Genomic DNA, 21,158 nt, shown 5'->3' on the forward strand with positions numbered 1-21,158 from the left:
AAGGCAGCTGGCTTTGGTAAACGTCAATCATCTTTATTGACAGCCTGCTGCCTCCCGTGGTAGTTTCATAATAGAGCCATTAGGGGGAGGGACTTGAGCTGACACAAAAGCCTGATGGTGCTGTCATGCCAAGTCAGAAAACAACAGAGACGCTGAAGATTTTCCTCTGACTGCTGTCATGAGGAGAAAAAACCAGCTGTAGTGCACTTTTATCATCAGTTCTACATCTTGCGTGAGGTAAGATTTAATCTTTTGACTGTAACCATTCGTGCAACTTAACAAAGAGGAAGTTTCAGTCTGTGAAGCTGTGTTGTGTTGTGTGTGTGTGTAGGTGTGTTCACTCCTCTGTACAGTTATTCACTCTTGACAGCAGCAATAATTCAGGTTTTGTTTTTGTTTTTGTTTTTTTAGAGAGAGAATATTGTCGCTGTCAGTGTCTTTCCAGGACAAAATGTTTCACAATAGGATCAACTTTTATTTGCCAGAGCAATGTCCTTGCCCTAATTACCCAAATGCTCTTTCATTATAATCCTGGTACACTGACCAGCTTGGCACAGAAGCTTGATTTGTACTGGAGCTCAAGATTTAGCCTCCTAAAATATGGACTTTCTAGAGATTTATTCCTCAAGGTGAAAGTTGGTAGAACTCCTGAGATGGAATGTTTTACTGCAAGCTGGGACATGCAGAAAAGATTTTCACTTCATTGGTTATAAATCAGCAAGAAGAACTCTTTCTGTCTGCAGGCTGGTGGAGAAGGACAAAATAAGGCAGTTGGACGGACAGAGAGACCGGAGGACAGACTGGCTTTAGAGGTGCGTACCAAGGAGAAAACCATCATCAATGAAGACACCTGGCATGGCGGTGTTCAATCAACAGGCTGTGGATGAGTTCTATGAAATTGGAGAGGAACTAGGAAGGTGAGAACATTATCTTTCAAAGCTTTGTATGGTAGAAATACAGTGTGTTTGTTTGTGTGGGTTTTCTGTGTGAGTGTGTGTGTGAGAGAGAGAGAGAGAGAGAGAGAGAGAGAGAGAGAGATTCATCTCCCCTGCATTCCTCTTGCGCTCCTCATATGTGTGGATGTATGCAAACAGCTGGCCTGTTCAAGCTTGGGACAGGGAGTGTCTCCCATGTTAAAGTTGGCTGAAGTTTACATACAGCCAGAGATAAAAGTCTCAAAGGTAAAAGTGGAAATAAATTCAGGGCTAGTGGTGTATAATCAGCAACGGTTCAGGGTGGAGGACCGATGTGTTAAACAAGCCCGTAACAGAGCAGACATGAAGGAAACTACGTCCCATAGGGAAATAAATTACAGGAAGTTGGTAGACGGTGTGAGGAACCTTCAACTCCATATTGCATGAAAGAACAACTTGGGCATAAACACCACTTGCTAACAGATAAAGGGTGTGAGGGAAACTGTCTCACGTCCAATGAAAACATAGACTCTGTCCCTGTTAGCTGGCCATCTACTGCACACCTTCCCCGACACACCCCAGCAGTACAAACCCAGACCTGCTGTTGAAATAGGTGCTTCAGATGTGTTTATACAGGCATGGAGATGAAAGGTTGTGCCCAGAAAACCAGTTCTCCTCACATGATTCTCCTTTTTGAATCCAGGATTTCAAATAACTGGGCTCCACATGAGACACTTCTATGCTTTGTTCAATTTCATGATTGTGATTGTATACTGTATTTTATGTTGTGGATCAAAATGCTAACACATTTTAAGTTTGTGTGAATGGCAAAAACTTAATTGAAGGCATTAAACCAAAAACCCATTTAAAAAAAGAGCTATTGATCGTAGAAGAGGGAATCATGTTGGACACCGCTAAATTATTCCCAAGTTTTAGAAGTCATTCCTGTACTATTCTGTCATGGATGGGATGGTTCTGCATCACAGAGGTCGTCCCCTGTTGGTTGATAAGAAAGAAAGCAGGTTTAGGAAGAGTTTTTTTTTTAATAGTTGCTAAAACCTCTTTTGATGTAAGCTGCGTCATCTACAGGAAACCAACGCTGGCGTGTGAAGGTGTCATTTAACACCTCACAAAACCTTTAGCTTGAGAAGAACTTTTTGCAGCTCTGTCAAGTTTGATACGTAGCTGAGGTCAAAAACCATATGTGTGCAATTAAAAATGTGAGTTTTCAGAGCACGCCTCTCCAGCCACCACAGGGGAACTGTTACTCAACTGTTCTCAGAGCACGATGGCGAAACTTTGATCAGCGTGGAATCTTTGGGTTCGGAACTGTTGAGCAGCATGTCGGTTCATCGTTCTTGCCCCCTTGACGGCAGGTTTTATTATCATTGAGCCGCTCGTATTTGTGCTTTTCAGTCCTCTGAAGGAACTTTTGGTAACTCTATATTCAACATCATCTGTCGCTCGATGTGGGAGGCATTTACTGCCCAACTGTACATGTCTTACTGTCTGATTGATGACTGGTGATGATGCCATGTCGGAAGTGTCACAGCCCACAGCTGCCACCAACCTATTCCACGGGACAGTTGAGCTGGCTCAGGTGTCTACGACTGTCTGGATGACTGACTGAAGTGAGTTAAGGCTGAGGAAAAAAGCAGATAGTGGTCAAGTGCTCCCTCAACAGTAGAGTTTTGTTTTTGTGTGTCTAAATTTGGTTGTGACATCCTTTTACATCTTTACTACTGATTTTATGTGACGTCAGATACTTTTACTGAATGAAGGAGTCAGCGTGTGTGTCATCCAACAAGAATTCACAGGATGTGACGTTGGAGAGGATGTGCTTTTGTTTTGCATGTGTGAACAAAAGAGCACTCCTAAACTTCCTCACAACTTTGACCCTCCAATGCCCAACCCCAACCCCCACCCCAAACACACATATTCATCTATTTATGGTTATTATTATAGTTAAGAAAACGTTGAGCTTTCAACTCAGGGTTCAGAAATTAAACTGTACTGGACAGTTGTGACACATTGTTTTATAGGAAACATTTACACTTTAACCTACATGATCTTGTAGTTAAAACCAATGAATTCATTTTGAATATCAAATCAAATCTTATTTATGAGTCAAAAAATAAATACATCCTAAACCACAAATGCCTCAGGTGGCTTTACAACTTGTGCACAGTAGGATACCCTCTGTCCTTGGAACTACAATTCATGTGAGGAAAAACTACCCCCAAAAAGTTAGTAAGTTTTAGACACAGTTTTTTTTTATGTAGATACTCAGATACGTATTAAAAACTATTTCTATCGCACAGGTCAACTTGCATTCGAACATGAATTTCATCTTTAATTTGGGATGATTTTGACCAGGAACTGATAGACCATTTTCTTCATTGGGGTCTTAAAAAGCATAAAATTAGATTAAAAAAAAAAAAAAAAAAGTACGACAATGCTGTAATTCTAAAACTGAACTTCTCGCTAACATTCTAAACTAAGAACTTGTCAATCAAACAGAGTCACACGTGTCAGCCTGTGTGGTTAGAACTGAATCGCTTGAAAGGTCGCATCACACCTGGCGTGCAAAGTGTTTCCTGGTTAGTTGAAATACTTTATTTGCAGAAATACTGGAAATAAAAAACAAAATGATTCAACAGAAATGTTTCCAGGGTGCCTGCAGAAGTTTGTTGTTTTTTCTGCTGAGGACGCGGTGAAAGGATTAGGGTTTACACACTGGATGTGTTGAAGTGGAAAGGCAGACAGGTGCTCCAGATCATCCCAGTAAATGTGCTAGAATTTCTCCCAAGGGATTTAGGTGATGAGTCAGTGGTGGTGGTGGTGGTGGTGGTGGGGGGGGTCAAGATGTGCAGGGCATGACTGGTGCAATCAACTCAGAGGAGCAGACATTCCTGCAAAACAGAAAATGTGTTTATTCTGTGCAGCATGACAGCGGGAACTCCATGTTGACCTCGTAGACATTCCCATAGTTCCTGTTGGACAGAGGTCACGCCATTACTGTCAGCAGACTCTCACACACCTTGTTGACGCTGGACTTCTACAGAACCAGTGGGCGTCTAAGTTTAACGGCATATTCATTGATAATAATTGATGCATTTAACTCAAAATGATTTAGTTTTCTGTGATGATGAGTCACATTTCCGAGCAACGTTCTTTGGTTTCCTCCATGTTTGACCCACAGATGGTTTGGGGACAGGGCTTGGTCACTTATGACTGTAGTTCACACTGCCCCCAGAGGTTGCTCAGTTGGGACGTGTGTTTAAATGTTGGGCCGGCGCCACTTGTCCAAACATGCCTCCAGCCTTGCCTGTGGATAATGACCTTCAGCTGCTGGAAGCGGACACTCTGTAGAGAGACGGTACTTTCAGACTCACTGGAGAGCTTAAGGCTAAGACAGCCGGCACGCCTGGCCCGCTGTGGAATACCCCTCCCAGCTTCACTGTTACTTTACACTCCACAGGAACACTAAAGACAAGCTCCTGCTCTGACATTCATGTTCACATTAAGGTTACAGCCAGCATCAGGTTGTTCCAGCGAATCAAAGTTGGTATTGCTCTAGTCTAGTCTAGTGTGAAGACCCCCCCATGCACACACACACACACACACACACACACACACACACACACACACACACACCCCATTGAGGGGCTACAGTGCAGATAACATCCTGGTCATCTTAAACCCTTCAGAGATGTTTCAGGGGAGGAATTGTCCTGGAAATAGAAGAGATAGACACCCCCCCCCCCCGCAAACACAAACACACACATACGCACACACACACGCACACACACACACACGCACACACACACACACCCCATTGAGGGGCTACAGTGCAGATAACATCCTGGTCCTCTTAAACCCTTCAGAGATGTTTCAGGGGAGGAATTGTCCTGGAAATAGAAGAGATAGACACCCCCCCCCCCCTGCAAACACAAACACACACACACACACACACACACACACACACACACACACACACACACTCACTCACTCACCACATTTTTATTTTTACTTTGCTGCATCCAACTCTTTGAAGTACAGCTCCCTTCCCTTTTACTTCCTCCCCTGTGTCCTTGGTGTTTTGGCTTGACATGAATCAAATGATCCAGTAATGTCAGATTTATGTTTCTAGTGTCAACAAGCGGCATCCAGGCGGCAAATCAATTCATTTCTTTCTGTGCGATTGATAACAATCTGATACAAGTACCTGGCTGCATGTTTGTGATGCTTTTAGTATTATTCTTTGATTAGCCACAAAAGATTAAATTATTTTCTGCAGTATAGCAGTTAAATGAATACTGTACAATTACTAATTAGGATGCTTTCTTTAATTATGCTCCTAAACCAAGTTCTGGGTATTAGACATGTGAGAGCTGAGTGTTTTTAAGGGAAAATAAAAGAACTGTGCTTTTAATGTGGGTTTTAATTTGATTAGACATAGTTTTACTAAGTCAATTATTACAATGCCATTGCCATGCTGGTCACAGAAACATGAACATCTGCCATCACTGAAAGATGCTGTCACTGATCAAGTTCAGGAGTTGCTCAAACAGAGCAACGGTTGCATTCAATGTTGGTGTAAAGTGAATGATATGAGCCTGCCAGGAGCACAGCAGGTACTTGTGTGGTTTTGTCTGAGGACGTTTATATCCAGCTTCACTCAGCAACTCCTCTTTTCCACACTTCATCCCAGCCTTCCTCTCATCCTCTTCCTCTGCCTCAGCAGCAGGAGCAGCAGCAGAGGAGGAGGAGACAGGTGGAGAATGAGTCTACAAACACAGTTATTCTTAGCCCACTAGACACCATGATAGTGGACACTCACAGACTGGACAGTCTCTCACAGCCACCCTGGAATCTTCGTGAGGACAGCTATGTCCAAAGTTATTATCTTGTCTCAGTTTGTTCTTTTATATCATCTAAAAATACAAGTTCACTCCGGTCCACTTGGTTTCATATATTGCTCTTGATGCATATTCTCCTGTTAGATTAAAAACTCTGCTTGCTCTGCCACAACCCTTGAGTCTGTGGCCTCACAGTTCAGCAGGTCAGCATGCCGCAGCAGGAAGTGTGTCAGGCAGCAGGAAGCGTGTCAAGCAGCAGGAGTGGCAGCAAGCTCAGTCAGGTTTGAGATTACAGTGTAAGTCCTGGTCTGATAATGAAGCCGCGGAGACTTGCCACATATATTTAAGTTAAGCGTCAGTGTTGTAAACGTTTTCACAGTTTACATTAACTTTCTCAGTTAGGTTAGCAACAAGAAAGAAGCATATTAGTGGAACAGTCTCAGTGTTGTTCACTAAAACGCCCATATTTGGTCAGCTCAGGATTTAAATGCATTGCAAAACAAGCAAACAGTGAAACAATGATCCACTGAGAAATGATCCTCAAGCCACACCTCTGTTGTGAAATATTCCGAGTTTTTTTGGATAGCTTCAGTGGAGTGATCTCAAAAGTATGGCTTGAAAATGGAGTGGGAGGACAGCAGTTCTGGCCACACTGCAGGCCCATTTGATTGTTCTCTGTCTGACTGGGGAAACAGGAAGTGATGGATGATGTTGGTGGATGTGCAATATTTCAGCCATTTTTTGACACGCCACTTCCTGGTGTTCACTGGTAGCTATATCCTGTTATTGAAAATGTCATCAAAATATTAAACTGTTCAGTGTCGCAAAACATTTCACACATTCAACGATGTCATTCTTTCTTTAAATATCTCATCTGCAGTGGGCAGTTTGCAATTGTGAAGCGCTGCATAGAGAAGAGCACAAATCGTGAATATGCGGCCAAGTTCATCAAGAAACGCCAGAGTCGGGCCAGCAGGAGAGGTGTAAGACGAGAGGAGATCGAGAGGGAGGTGGACATCCTGCAGCAGCTCCAGCACGCCAACATTGTAGCGCTGCATGATGTGTACGAGAACCGCACTGATGTTGTGCTGATCCTCGAGCTGTGAGTCCCTGCATGACATCACAAAACCCTCACAGAAATGACAAAACATCTGCAGGTCATTAATGTTTTGTATTTGCTCTGCTGGAAAATTCCTCCTGAAGCAGCGTTTTTGAACATTTCGGCGTCACAGTGGAGTGGATCTGTCAGTTTATATCTGCGTACAGGATTGTTTGTTGAACCTGTATTTACTGAAAGTCTCTGCCAGGGTCATTGTGTGTGAAAGAACTGAATGTCTCTCCCAGAATCAATAAGGCTTGTTTTGAAGAGAGGCCTCAGTAGTCCCCTTTTTACATCCAGCAATTTCCTGGGAACATGGAGGACCCAATTAGGACTAACTGAAAGCTGAGTTTAATCAAAGCAGAGATGAATCATCAGAGAGCTTCATTCAGTCTGTCTTCTTTTTTTGGACATGAAGAATTTTGAGCTCATGTATTGCCAGCTGGTCAAAGGACACATTCGCTTTTCACGACCTTAGAATGGAGATGGAGATGAGAAAACTGGTCAGACTCAATTTTTTCCAGACACAAACGTATCTAAGGCATCCTGCTCTTGTGCATCCTGATCTTGAGAGCACCCTTAGATAATACTCAAGAGAGCCCTCACTTTACTTTATCTGAGCCCACAGGATGACGCTGTGTGTGTGTGTGTGTGTGTGTGTGTGTGTGTGTGTGTTACAGGGTTTCTGGAGGAGAGCTGTTTGATTTCTTGGCTCAGAAGGAATCTCTCAGTGAAGAAGAGGCCACCCAGTTTATCAAACAGATCCTCGATGGAGTCCATTACCTCCACTCCAGCAGGATCGCACATTTTGATCTCAAGGTATAGACTTTAAAGTAAATCACAAGTCACTGGTGCAGCAGGATGAACTGTATCTACTAGCTGTCTAAAGCATATGCTGTGAATTTTTGGGGGTATTTTGAATTCAACATCCTTCCTGTTTGTTGTGGCTGAGGTCCAGACTCTCAGATATCGACACTAAAAGGTTATCTCATCAGTTTCAGAGCAGTGTCGCCCACACTGCACTCTGACAGCCGCTGTCCCATTCTCTTAAAGCTGCAGCTGCATTTGTATGGCAACGAAAGAATAATAAAAAAAAAAAGACTTTGATTCAAGCTTGTGACCTTCACTGTACAATGACAGATTTGTGCGGCAATTAACATTTCTGCAAAATCAAAAATTCAAATGTCAGTGGCAGAAACGGTCTGTCCAGTTAGCATGGATGTAATAGAACATGTGACCTTTAAGTCAATTTACAGGATGGACAATCTTTAATTAGCCAAAAATGTATATGTGTGTGTATATATATATATATATATATATATATATATATATATATATATATATATATATATATATATATATATACTATTACACATTGACAGTTATGAATGTACTGTAACGGTGTCTTTCTAAACGCTTGCACCAGAGGTTCCTTCAGCCAGGTAACTTGTACTATTACCCCCACTAGGGAGCTTAGGCTCCCAGTCCCATTTGTCTTTGAGCTCACTGGCAGCTGTCTGTCTCAAAAACTAATGGATTCAGATTCTGATTCATTTCAGTGTAAAGATGGACAATATTACAAGTAATGAGTGATCAGACTGTGGAGTTCTGGATCAAATTGTACATTTTACACCCTGAAGTCTTTTCTTGGCCATTTGCGAGTTATTAGTTGGATTTCCATCAAAATCCTAGAGGTGACATTAGAATTGTCACCCTCCAGAAATCATCTTGGCGGTATTCTAGATTTGTGTTATTTTTTTTATATAGTTGTTTTGTATAAAAAAAAGATTTGTATTTGTATTTTGATTGAATTCATCAAGGCAATATGCACAATGTATGTCAGTTCGAGGGATGAGTATTGAACTCCTAGAGGACAGTATGGATCCTGCTCTGGAATCGGCCCAGGTTAGGAAAAGATTTATCATTAGATTTTGATGTGTCTCTGTTCATATTCCGTATCCAGTTGCCTCCTTAGCAGATGTATGCACCGTCTACATGTTACCTAGTTTCTACTGGGCTGATTATCATGACACCTATTGAAGGCGAGGAGTATAGAGCAAGGAATAACCCATTGCAGTTTGTGGCAGATCTGGATCTCTGGGGGCAAATCTAGAATTCTATAATCATGTATTAATCGAGGGGTGGGCTGTGGGCCCTCACGGAGGTGCTGTTATTTATCCCATCATGGTATTAGTTCAAATCTTCTGACAAATGTCTCTTTTCTGTTTGCATCTCAGCCTGAGAACATAATGTTGCTGGACAGGAACGTTCCTCTACCTCGCATTAAAATCATCGACTTTGGACTGGCCCACAAAATAGAAGCTGGGGCAGATTTCAAAAACATTTTTGGGACCCCTGAATTTGTGGGTGAGTAATTTTCAAGCAGACCTATGGGGGTGAGAAGCATGTTTGTACTGTAGCGCTTTATAAGAGGAGGCTTGTTGTTTGGCCTGGTGCTGTTTGTGATGCAGGAGTGTCTATTTTCAGCTCCAGAGATAGTCAACTATGAGCAACTGGGACTGGAGGCAGACATGTGGTAAGAACCTTCAATTACCTCTGACTGAGCTGCCCTCCATGCTGCAGGCTGCATAACTCTGGATTAACCTTGTGCTGTTTTTCACAGGAGCATTGGGGTCATCACATATATACTGTAAGTTGAGCTGATTTATGAAAGCCAATCTTAATACAGGAAGAGAGAAAAGGTGAAGATGGTTTTTGTTGTCGTTTCAGTCTAAGTGGTGCGTCGCCTTTCCTCGGTGACACAAAACAGGAAACGCTGGGAAACATCTCGGCCGTCAACTACGAGTTTGACGAAGATCTCTTCAGTAATACAAGCGAATTGGCGAAGAGCTTCATCAGACAGCTCCTGGAGAAAGACACGAGGTAAAAGAAGCGTCTGCGATCTACAGAGGAAGGGCTGAAGGGCGATTTCATCACGGAGACGTGTTGGAGGTTTTGCAGGAATAAATCTTATTACATGTGCAGCCCTGATCAAATGAGAAGGAAGCCATTCACAGAAATCTAGAGCAAAGATTTAACTATAAATACCTAAATTCCCTGACACAATGTGATTCACTAAATAAGCTACATAAAGGTTATTTATACTGTAATCACCAGAAGCAAAGAATTTTTCTTGGTTCCATTTAATTGCACTAAGAGGAAACTGTGTCTGATTGTGTGGATGTTTTTAATTCAGCTGCACTTTCTTCTTCTTCTCTTTCTCACCTGTTAGAAAGCGCATGACCATACAAGACGCCCTCAACCATCCTTGGATTAAGGTGTGTGCTCAGTTGATGCAATGCTGCCTAAATCATTGTTGCATGTCTTTGTTTTGTCTGTGACGACTGTCAGATCAAGGGAACTTTATGCTAACCGGGTCATTGCTTGGGAAGGAAAAAAGGAGCAAATGCATCAATTTTGCAGAGAATGGAAGAGTTTAAAGAGAAAACCAGGTATTCTTGCAGTGTGTTTTGCTCAAAATTGTCAATAGGAACCAAAATATTTCTGAATTGTTCAAATGGTAAGTGAGACACGAAGGACAGCAAACAGCTGCGATCTCCATAAGTAGCAACTTAAAGCGTCAAAGTCCATCCACTAAAAGTATTTTCTGTCTACTGGCAGGTTCAGACTGTTATAATCCATAACCGAGACGGATTAGTTGAAGTCTCTGGGAAATCTCTTTTATTCATTCCATAGTTTTCCACTTGTTCCTTTGGTCTTTGATGCGCTTCCTGTTTATTTTGGACAATCAAAATGATGTTTTTAGCACAAAGATGTCAATCACGTGTCAAGAAACACTGCAAAGTAGACGGACTTTGACAGTGTCCCAGGATCGCTACATTGCTGTTGCTCTGAGTTCTCTAACAAATTTCAAGTTTAGATAATTTTGGACTCTATTATTTAAAGGGTTGCACCCACTTATGTAAGTTCCCTTGTGTAAAAAACCTACTTTACCACAGTAAAAGTACTGCTTCAGCACACTGACTCCCTCTGGGAATATTATTCTACCCTTCACCTATAATTACACTCAGCTCCACACGTCTGGTACCTCTGCTGTCAGAGACAGACCTTTTACCCAGTTATTTTGAAGTACAATCTGACTTAATAGCATGGGCTTTTAACAGCTTGTAATACTGAAGATGTCTACTCCGACACTGGCTACTGAGATGCATGTGTTATGTTTTTGCTGTGCAGTCTTCATCCTGTTTGGATCCAAGCATGAAACCAGGAAATATAACCCACTCAGCAGGAATTTCCATTGTCTTTTTGGCTCTTATATTTGCCGTGGCTTTGGCTGTAGGGTCACACACTAATCCTACAAAGCCCCGTCTGCTGGGATATTCACTGCTACGTGTGCTTGGAAGACCTCAACAATGAGCCAGCCTCTCACTCAGTGTTCCTCCATCCTTCTGTCTGAAGTCCTGTGGTCATACGGAGGACAGCGCTACCCCTGAGACTGAGAAGAGAGCCGAGCAGCTGAAGACAACACGGCTAAAAGAGTACACCATCCAGTCCCACTCCAGCATGACTCCCAACAACACATACGCCAACTTTGAGCGCTTCGCCCAAGTGGTGGAGGACATAAGCGTGATGGAGGTGGGGCTGTCAGAGGTGGCAGGAGCCCACCACACCCTGCAGGCGGACATCGAAGCACTGCTCTCCATCTATAATGACAAAGAGGCCTGGTACAAGGAGGAGAGCGAGACTGCTAAGAAACAGCTCTCCCAGGTCCGCTACGAGTTCCGTAAAGTGGAGTCCACCAGGCGGATGCTTCAGGAGGACATGAGGGATGTAGATGCCAGTTTGGAGAGCATCAGCGGAAAGTATCGCCAGAGGCAGAGTAAACTGGACAGTCTGAGGCAGGAGCTGAACTCTGAGTTGCAATGGCTACAGGAGGTGATGAGCTCTCTGAGTCCAGAAGGAGCCACCAGCAGCATCCACAGTCTTAACACGGACGTGACGGAGGCGTTGAAGGAGCTGCTGCATCACTCCTGCCGAGGGGAGCTATGCCCTGAGGCTCAGCGCTCTGAGTCTGCTTGATCTGAGCAAAGACACAGTTTTATTCATCTTAACATGACAATTCGAGTTGATTATTCTCAGCAACACAAACCTTTGAATGTATATCTGTGTAGTCTTGACATTTTCTTTATTTCTCCTTTGTTCCCTTGGCGTCAGCTTTGAGCAATAAGATGATAAAGGACGACTTTCGGGGAATATACACTGAATCCTAACTTTGAGTTAAGGTTGATGCCATTTTCATGTCTTATTGTGATGCAGTGGTTTGTCACAATACATTTTTTTTTATCATTTCTTTAAAACCGCACTTTTACTGAAGATTGACTTTATTTATTCCAGATACCATTTTTTAATTTCTTTCTTGGAATTATTTAAAAGCAGCAGATATTATCTGTGATTGAAATGTATTTAAAGACTTGCCACTCCCATAAGTCATCATCTATATATAAGATTTGCACTTTTCTTGGCTTCTGGTTTGATCAGTATGACTGCTTTTTTCACAGGTCACCAAAACCCTGAAATAAATGCCATTTGAACCATTTATTATGTATCTAATATCAAAATTCAGTTTATTTGTGACACTATCAGTCTGATTTTACTTTCAAAATAAAATATTTTCAGCTTTCTACAATGAACTTGACATTTTATTAAAAGATTTCACTTCAATTTGAAAGTTATTCTCCCACTTCATCCTTCCTTTTGCCTCCGCAGCCTTCCAATCCCAGACAGGCCATGGTGAAGAGGTTGTCAGTGGTCAACTTGGAGAATTTCAAGAGACAGTACGCCAGACGCAGATGGAAGGTAATATTTTCAACCATTGCTTGATTGTTTTCTTACAGAAATCTTATGTCCCTCCTGACTGATTAAGCCTGCTGTTTTGTCTGTTGTATAGTTGTCATTCCGAATTGTGGCTCTTTGCAATCATCTAACACGGATCATGAAGAAGGGTCACAAGCTGCCTGAGCAGGATGGGGTAGGAACTCACTCTGGCAGAGCTGACAGCAAACTAGAGCAATGGTGACATCTTGTTAGTGGATTCAGCTGTTGGTGCTAAAAAGAGTGTTCATCGCAAATATACAAATATAACCCAACATCACATCACAATGCATAGCACAGCATGTCTGATAAATTATATGCAGCCAATCTAAACATTTTTACTTCTGATAACAACAAAAGACAATACACTCTCATGTGCAAATCAGTTTTCAGTGCCAGCAACAGAAATGGAAACCAACACCATTTTAGGTTTTTTTTTTCTGTTTTTGTCCAGTTACTGATGGTAGGAAGTTGTAATTTAATAATAATTTTTTTAAAAAAATGATCTTTTAAGCCTCTTGTGAAAAAGTGATGAGAAGAAAGTGAGTGAAAGTGTTTAAATTTAGAGGGTAAAAGTAAAAATGTCAGTCTAGTCCGGTATAAATACTGGAAACGTTTTCTGTACATTGTTACTCGCAGTGATCGATACGTGGCTTTTTAAAGTGCGGTTAAATATTTGAAACTCCTATGATAATCCAGCTTTTCTTAACTCAGAGGGACTGTGAAAGCGACCAGGAAGAAGAAATCCTGAAGAGACGGCCTAGGACCAGAAAGAGAAGCAGCACTTCCTGAGAGCAACAACCAGCGTTCCCGTTGCACAACCGTGACTTTGCACTCTTTGACTTCGCAGCTGTCACTTGTCATCAAGAGTGAGCCTCAGTATCTGTTTGCATGGCTGCTGACTACGCAGCCTTTTGAGTGGTGAAGAAGACATGGTCTGGATGAGCCACCAGCAGATAATCTGCTGCTTGTTAGATTGTGTTTTGCCATTTTAAACTAGAGCTCCTGTTATTTGTCATATAGAGATATAACAGCATTGTTGTTGACAGGAACTGAGAGGCCAATGTGAACACACACATGCAGGCGCGTGCGCGCGCACACACACGTAGGCAGCTTCCTCTAAATAAATGCAGTCTTAAAAATCCTCCAGGTGTTGTTGTAGCTCTGCAGGACAATGAGATGTTGTTCATCTCCACGTGTTTACATGTTGTTCTTGACATACAGCAACTTCTGTGTGAAGGTTCTAACTCTTCGCTCGACTCACCCAGAATAACTGCAGAGCCATGTGTGTACTGTATCCACAGGAAATTTTAATCAAGTAGCGCGCGACAGTCGAAACCTTCCATCCTATGCAAACAGTAGAACTATAGAAAACTTCTACGTGAATTAAGATTCACAGTGAAATCTTGAGAAAATATTTGTTTCTGGTATATTTTGATGTATTTATGATGTAAATACAAATATCTGCCGAATGTCTTAACTTCATTGCTATTCTTACCACAGTTTTTTTTTTTTTTTACATTATTTCAGTTCAATTGTTTGTACTGTAAATGTAATAAATTAACATGACTGTGTGGCTTTTGTCATTTTATTTATTTTGACAACTCATACATTGATTGTGAAAGCACACCTGCATTGTTGGCTATTATTTTTTACATCTTTTACTGAGTCTGGCATCAGGAATGTTTCTCAGATCCTGCTGGGCTAAAGGACATTACAGGGTTAATTTGTCCTGATCTGAATGCATGTTGACAGCAGGCCGGTTCCACAACGATGGCAAGAAAACACTCCTGATCAACGAGTGGGTCAAAGCCTGAAATCTGTAAGCTTGTACATGCATCAGAATCACTGAATTACTCCCCCTTCCTTTAGTCGTATTCCCATGAGCACAAGCATTGGCACTGTCTGTTCCACCTTATCTCACACACACACACACACACACACACACACACACACACACACACACACACACACACACACACACACTATTGAATTACATGTAAGCCCAAACAAAATTCAAACAGTAATAATTTTTTCACCATGCCTCCAGCATTAATCCGTTTTTACATTCTTAAAAAGAAATAATCATTCATAACCTGAGCAATTATCTGATTTAACTCCTTAAATTATATTCTCATCCACCCCATGTTTTGACACATTTAATTACCGGTACAAGCAAACAGGGCATCAAAACGCATTCTACATTCACTTCCTCAAGTCACGAGGTCCCAACAATATTTAGAAACTTTATTTATATACCTTTCATACAAAAAAACTGCAGCTCAAAGTGCGTTATGACAAAAAGAAATATGAAATTTAAAAAAAAAAAGAATTATGTTCATCATGATGAGGAGGTTTCATTTGACAGGTGCTAGTGACCTCTTTTCATAAAGATTTCTCACTAGAAGTATATTTTTTATTTTGTTCTAGAACATGTTATAGGCGGAAACATGTTGGGAAATAAACATCCAAGTACAGGCGATACCACTAAAAACCAAGAAAAGAAAGTTTGCAACAACAAATCACCCAATAAAACTTAAGAAATTAAAGCGTGACTGTGAAAATAAGAATATATGGGCTGAATTTAGCACTTTTCTAGTCTACCAGTAACTCCCTACCCTTTTACAGCACATTCAGCCATTCACACGCTGGTTCAGAGCTCGCTGCTGAGGCAGCTGTATGAGGTGCCACCTTCACACACTGATGGCAAAGGCATCAGGAGCAAGAGGCTCCGTGCACCGACGCCATTTTGACAGCTCCTCAGGGGAAACAGGTGAAACTGATCAAATTAATTAACGAGTCTGATTCCAATTAGTGTGTACAGCCATGACAGTGAACCAGTATCCAGTAACCAGGGCCCAGGTCCAGCCACATGGAACAGTGCTTTGCTTCATGTTGATTACTTCACCTGTGTTCACCCAGCTGCCACGATGCAAAATAGCTGCTGGGAAAAGAGAACTGAGGCCTTACAGGGGAAATTCTGGTGCTGCAGCCATTTTGGACAAAGCAATGTAAGTGGAAACAACATAGAATAATGTTGGATGATATTTAATCATGAAATCAAAGTGATATCACTCAGTTCCTGAAAAGTCACAGCAAAATTCCTAATCTGTATTTTTTTTAAAAAAAAATATTATTCTGAAATGGCAGATGATGTAGATCAGTTAACTTTCTGGTAGTTTAAGTTGGGGCTGAGTAGACTGTGGCAGTATAAAAAACCCCAAAACAACAACATTTAAATGTGAAATGAATAAATTAACATCTTTTAGGTTTTTTTTTTTTTATTCTGTCACCACTGTCTTTAAAACTTTCTACTTGTTAAAGGGGAATCTGTGCCGCTGTCAGCCTGTGACGTTCAACAACACAACCCAATACCTTATTAGAGCAATATTCTTGTGTGTGTGTGTGTGTGTGTGTGTGTTTTAGCAGCCTCCAATAATGACAACCTGTAAGTTCCTGGCATCAGATGAGATAAGAGGGAAACATTCCGAGCGCTTGCAGGTCTCTCGATGGGTCTATCTCCAGGCTGGTGACTGTAAATATTTCCGCCATGTCTCATTGAAATATGAAGCAGGTCACTCGCAGCGATGTCACAGCTAGAGAGTGAAATGACATGCCTTCCAGTCAGCCGCCACACTTCGCTCTGATGCAGCTCATCCAACAGCTGGTATGCTGGGATCGCTTCTGTGGTCAACCAGTAAGGGGATCAATCAGGGGCTTTCAGCAGATTTACGGCGGGATGACCTGATGCGGGGCCTGTTCATGCAGACACGAACGGCCAGCGGGTTGCAATTATATGAAACACAAAACTGTGTCTGTCCCTGAAAGAGATGCAGAGTTTGTATCAGGGTTACGATTACTCATTTTAGGAAGAATGCAGGTTACCTGCCTGCAAATCTGAAATGTGGGATTATTTATGAACTCTTGAGAGCAAAGGAAGGAATCAAATTACTTTCCCTCCTTGTTGACATCATCGCACGGGCTGATTACCTACAACTTTTTGCCAATGATATTAGTTTCTTTTACAATAGTGCCACCCAGTGGATTTTAGGGAGAAGTACAAGTACATGCAACAGGCCCATAATAAATGAAATACTTTTTTTTTTTTGTTTAAAAAAGGCAAATTTTAATAGATTTCTGCGCAAGAGTTCATATCACTGTGTACACATTTACTGCAGTTTAGAGACTAGATATGAAAATAATTTATTGAATAATAGGATTTTACATTTATATTTACATTTTTTTTTTAATAAGTAAGATCTTTCATAGTTAATGATTTTCTTAATCTAAACCGGTATCAGAGTGACACCACTACGATGGGAGTTTGCTGCGAGTGAAGTTTAAAAAAAATAAAAAATAAATAATTCGGAGACAGATGTGAACTGACAAAAGGCTTTTCAACAACAACCTGCATGTTTGCCTTTATCATACAACTATTATATCTACTTGTATTTATTGTATATGAACTTTGCAGTGTGATAACCATCAACAGTTCACCCTCTGACCCTGTTTCGTCTTCTAATCCCGTGAGCCCGGTGCTCAGCGTCCAGCGCCGTCTGACGGCGGAGCTTACACGGGTCAGGACCTGGGGGTATCATTCATGAATGCCAGCCTCTCGCTTTATCTATGCGATCATCATTAAGCCATATTTTAACATGATGATCACTCTCTGGAAATGAGCTCCTAGAGGTTGTGTTCATTATTCATACCTACAAGAGCGCAGTCTGCTCCCTATTCTTGGAAACAGGATTTAATGAAGTGTGGCCATATTTAGGCTCTGCGCTCTTGATATGTCACTGAGTGGTCTCTCCCCCTCCCCCCTCCCATGTTTTATTCTTCTAGCTATTTGACTCCCTGGCACCTGTGTGATTAAACCAATGGGAGGTGATGTCTTTTATTCATTACAATGAGCCACATGGAAGACGACTAGTACTCCCCTTCAAGGCAAAGACCGCCATTTGATTGATTGACCTTTCCATCAATGTGTTTTGCTGCAATAAGAGCAGCAGAGGATCTGACAAAGCTTCAAAATGGGTCACTGACTTGTCTGGCGGACACTTATGGCCCGAGGCTTATATTTTCAAAGCGGTAATGTTATTCTCATGGACGGACTGTACTTCATGTTCCATTCTCAGACATGACGCAATGATGGTTATTCTACATTTAGACTATTTTAAAAGGCTATTCAATCTTCCTGATGAGAGTTGGCTTTCTGCTGAAGGTGAGGAAAAAACATTTAGCGCATGCTCAGGTGACTCATCTGTATCCAGCCCAGTGGGCGCTAGCTCGAGGCTGGTGACTATTTCAGACATGTCTCACTGAAATGTGAGCCGGCTACTTTTGTGGCTTTGTCACAGCTAGAGAGTGAAATGACATGCCTTCCAGTCAGCCGCTACACTTTGCTCTGATGCAGCTCATGTAACAGCGTCACAGCTGCTACGCCAGTGCAACAGGGTTGTTACACTCATCAAAATTTAAAGGACTATACTCGACAAAAAAAGTATTCTAAATTAGCATAATCGTTATATTCTATCTCACAAGTATCATCTAAGTAAGATAAAGATAAACTTAAATTTTAGGCATGTAAGTTAAATAACCTCTGTAAAAAGCAAAATTTTCTCTTGAATCTTATTTTTAAATACACTTTATCCTACTGCGTTGCAACTTATTCATTTAATTTAATATAAATCTTTTGACAAGAAAGGCGGCACAGTCATGCAGTGGTTACCGCTGTCGCCTCAACTACAACCCACACAAGTGGCTCAGGTAGTGCAGCTCATCCAGGATGGCACACCAATGTGAGCTGTGGCGAGGTTTGCTGTGTCTGTCTGCGTCGTGTCCAGAGCATGGAGGCGCTACCAGGAGACAAGCTAGTACATCAGGAGACGTGGAGGAGGCCTAGCAGCAAGACCGCTACCTCCGCCTTTGTGCAAGGAGGAATAGGAGGAGCACTGCCAGAGCCCTGCAAAATGACCTCCAGCAGGCCACAAATGTGCATGTCTGCCCAAACGGTCAGAAACAGACTCCATGAGGGCCCGACGTCCACAAGTGGGGGTTGTGCTTACAGCCCAACTGGGTCAGTAATTGTGTGGGGTGGCATTTCTTTGGGGGCCACACAGCCCTCCGTGTGCTTGCCAGAGGTAGACTGACTGCCATTAGGTACTGAAATGAGATCCTCAGACCCACTGTGAGACCATATGCTGGTGCGGTTGGTGCTGGGATCCTCCTAATCCAAGACAGTGCTAGACCTTGTGGCTGGAGTGTGTCAGCAGTTCCTGCAAGATGAAGGCATTGATACTATGGACTGGCCTGCCCGTTCCCCAGACCTGAATCCTATCGAGCACATGTGGGACATCATGTCTTGCTCCATCCACCACAGACTGTCCAGGAGATGGCGGATGCTGTAGTCCAGGTCTGGGAGGAGATCCCTCAGGAGACCATCTTTCACCTCATCAGGAGCATGCCCAGGAATTGTAGGGAGGTCATACAGGCATGTGGCTTTCTGGATGACAAGAAACTACATAAGTTTACTTGTAATAGGTTTTGCAGTGTATCTGATTATGGGGTGAAACTTCTTAAAATGTGTTCTTGATATACGCTGCCACGAGCAGTTTTATTTGCACACACATGGAATTTCACAGTTAAAAATAGGGCACCTTCTGGAAAAAGGTGCACTGTTTAAACTATCCTGTGCAGATGTGATAAAGACAAGTAGTGTAGTGCAAACAGCAAAAACGAGACTAAAGGTGCTGCAATAAATATTAATGATTCAAACGCCATGCAGTTGCATTCAAATGATTATGGAATTTTTAATATGCGGAATGAAAAACAAGTGTCTAATGTTAACTAGTTTCGTTCATTAGGGATGTTCCTGATGCTGTTGACTGGTGTAATCCATTATAGCCACAAAAGCTCAGGTACAAACATGTTTTGCTTAGTTGCATGCAAAAGAGATGCTTTCCCAAATGCATTGGTGTAAAATGCCTCTTTGTTCTTTTAAGCATAGTTTACGTCTTGCAGGGAGTTCCCAGGCCCAGATGACTGTTATGCTCCCCTGATGATGCATCACTCACGTAATTGGTCTCTGAGGCGTCGACAGTCCACATCCTAAATATTGCATGCAATTTAGCCCCTGACAAACAAAGCTTGAGTAAGAACATTTCAGAATAAAATCATTTAACTTACAAATCCATGTCAACATATGATTGAAAATCTGTCATTCATAAGGCCTGTTCGTTAACTGAATCTAATCAAATTAAATTATCTAATCTATGAACATAATTCTCACTGCTCTGAACATGCTCTCTGAAGAATTTGTCTCTCCGATATTGGTCTCCATGACAACCACTTCTATATGATGTATAGCTTTTACATCACATGTTCTTCATGCCCTCCTCTTAAACTATGAATAGTTTGAAGAATCAAAAATGTTGTATGATCAAGCGAAAGCATTATTATTGCTTCACATAAAAGCCCCCCCCCCCCCAAAAAAAAAGGTTCAAAGAGCACCAGTCTTTCTTTTCCCTAAGATGAGGATAACCTATTGGAGACAGCAAAATCAATTACACCACATGAATTGCATAAGCCGCCTGTATCAGTGATCAATGCACTTAGCTCTGGAGAGCAGGATAGTCCCTCTGCAATATCAGGGAGAAACAGCAGTGATTTATCCACATCAACGAACTGCAGAACTGCACTGCAAAAACTGATTGGCTGTATAAGAGGCATTCCTTTGATATGTCTCATAAGATTGGGATAACCAAAGATAAGACAATAATAAACCATGGATTTCTCCAAACTGCTCAGATGATTGATTTGAAAAATCAAGAAACTCTCAAGTGAAAAGCAGTTATGGATTACAGTGGACATTTCATCAGTACTAATCTGCTCCTTCTAATTGTTGAGAAGGGAATATTCTGGTTTCCAAGCTCTCTTAATTAAAGGTGTTCAGCCCTCCGGCCAATGAGACCATCATCTCTGCAGGGACTGAATGAAACAGCTGTACAGCTCATGAAAACATAATGAGGCCATTCCTTGCTTTGCAGGGATCAGATCAAAATGCGTCACAATGTGTCTCATCCTCAGCAGGCTGTGAAGTCGCAATGTACTGGTGCATGCTGCTCTTCCTCGCAGCTCCTGCTGGCCAGAAAACCTGTAAATTATTAAAGGAACTGTGTGCAAGATTAGAGCGGTCTATGATTTAATATTCATAACTCTATTTCAATTAGTGTTTTACCACTGATGAATCAACAAATATGGATGTGGGTCTCCTTCCGCAGAATCTGCCATGTTGCATCTTCAGTGAACGGACAAATTGGCAAATGCACGTTTCAATTTGTGGCGGCACGGTGGTGCAGTGGTCAGCACTGTCACCTCACAGCAAGAAGGTTCCGGGTTTGAGTCCCAGGTCAGGCACGGGATCTTTCTGTGTGGAGTCTCCATGTTCTCCCT

General features: G+C 42.0%; 1 protein-coding gene and 1 long non-coding RNA gene across 3 annotated transcripts; both read left to right on the plus strand.

Moving 5' to 3' along the window:
• Positions 1 to 88: 88 nt before the first annotated feature.
• Positions 89 to 14,281, plus strand: dapk2b (death-associated protein kinase 2b). 2 transcript variants are annotated; one of them, XM_086209050.1, is made up of 12 exons: positions 91 to 237; positions 744 to 917; positions 6,657 to 6,878; positions 7,556 to 7,694; positions 9,113 to 9,242; positions 9,363 to 9,411; positions 9,499 to 9,525; positions 9,606 to 9,758; positions 10,108 to 10,153; positions 12,603 to 12,692; positions 12,784 to 12,864; positions 13,422 to 14,281. In XM_086209050.1, exons 2-12 carry the CDS (start codon positions 841 to 843, stop codon positions 13,497 to 13,499), a joined length of 1,092 nt encoding a protein of 363 aa, XP_086065176.1. In that variant the 5' UTR covers positions 91 to 237; positions 744 to 840; the 3' UTR covers positions 13,500 to 14,281. The 2 variants fall into 2 exon arrangements, with proteins under 2 accessions (XP_086065175.1, XP_086065176.1); XM_086209049.1 differs by lacking the exons at positions 12,603 to 12,692; positions 12,784 to 12,864; positions 13,422 to 14,281 and adding an exon at positions 11,295 to 12,592 and having other exon boundaries at positions 89 to 237.
• Positions 14,282 to 15,534: 1,253 nt separating this feature from the next.
• LOC147258930 (uncharacterized) lies at positions 15,535 to 20,021 on the plus strand. Its single transcript, XR_015117104.1, has 3 exons — positions 15,535 to 15,718; positions 19,571 to 19,624; positions 19,728 to 20,021. It is a non-coding gene; the product is annotated as an uncharacterized LOC147258930 (long non-coding RNA).
• The last annotated feature ends 1,137 nt before the right edge of the window (positions 20,022 to 21,158 follow it).

The sequence above is a fragment of the Aulostomus chinensis genome, chromosome 7, assembly GCF_037954235.1.
Source record: "Aulostomus chinensis isolate RoL2024-O1b breed Wild chromosome 7, RoL_Achi_v1.0, whole genome shotgun sequence".
In the NCBI taxonomy this organism is placed as follows: Eukaryota; Metazoa; Chordata; class Actinopteri; order Syngnathiformes; family Aulostomidae; genus Aulostomus; species Aulostomus chinensis.

Excerpts from the sequence above, each read along its gene's own strand:
- dapk2b (XM_086209049.1), top strand. The coding sequence starts at position 841 with ATGAAGACACCTGGCATGGCGGTGTTCAATCAACAGGCTGTGGATGAG. Across the intron at positions 9,526-9,605 it reads GGGGTCATCACATATATACT|TCTAAGTGGTGCGTCGCCTT; the intron begins GTAAGTTGAGCT and ends TTGTCGTTTCAG. Across the intron at positions 10,154-11,294 it reads TCAACCATCCTTGGATTAAG|TCCTGTGGTCATACGGAGGA; the intron begins GTGTGTGCTCAG and ends TTCTGTCTGAAG.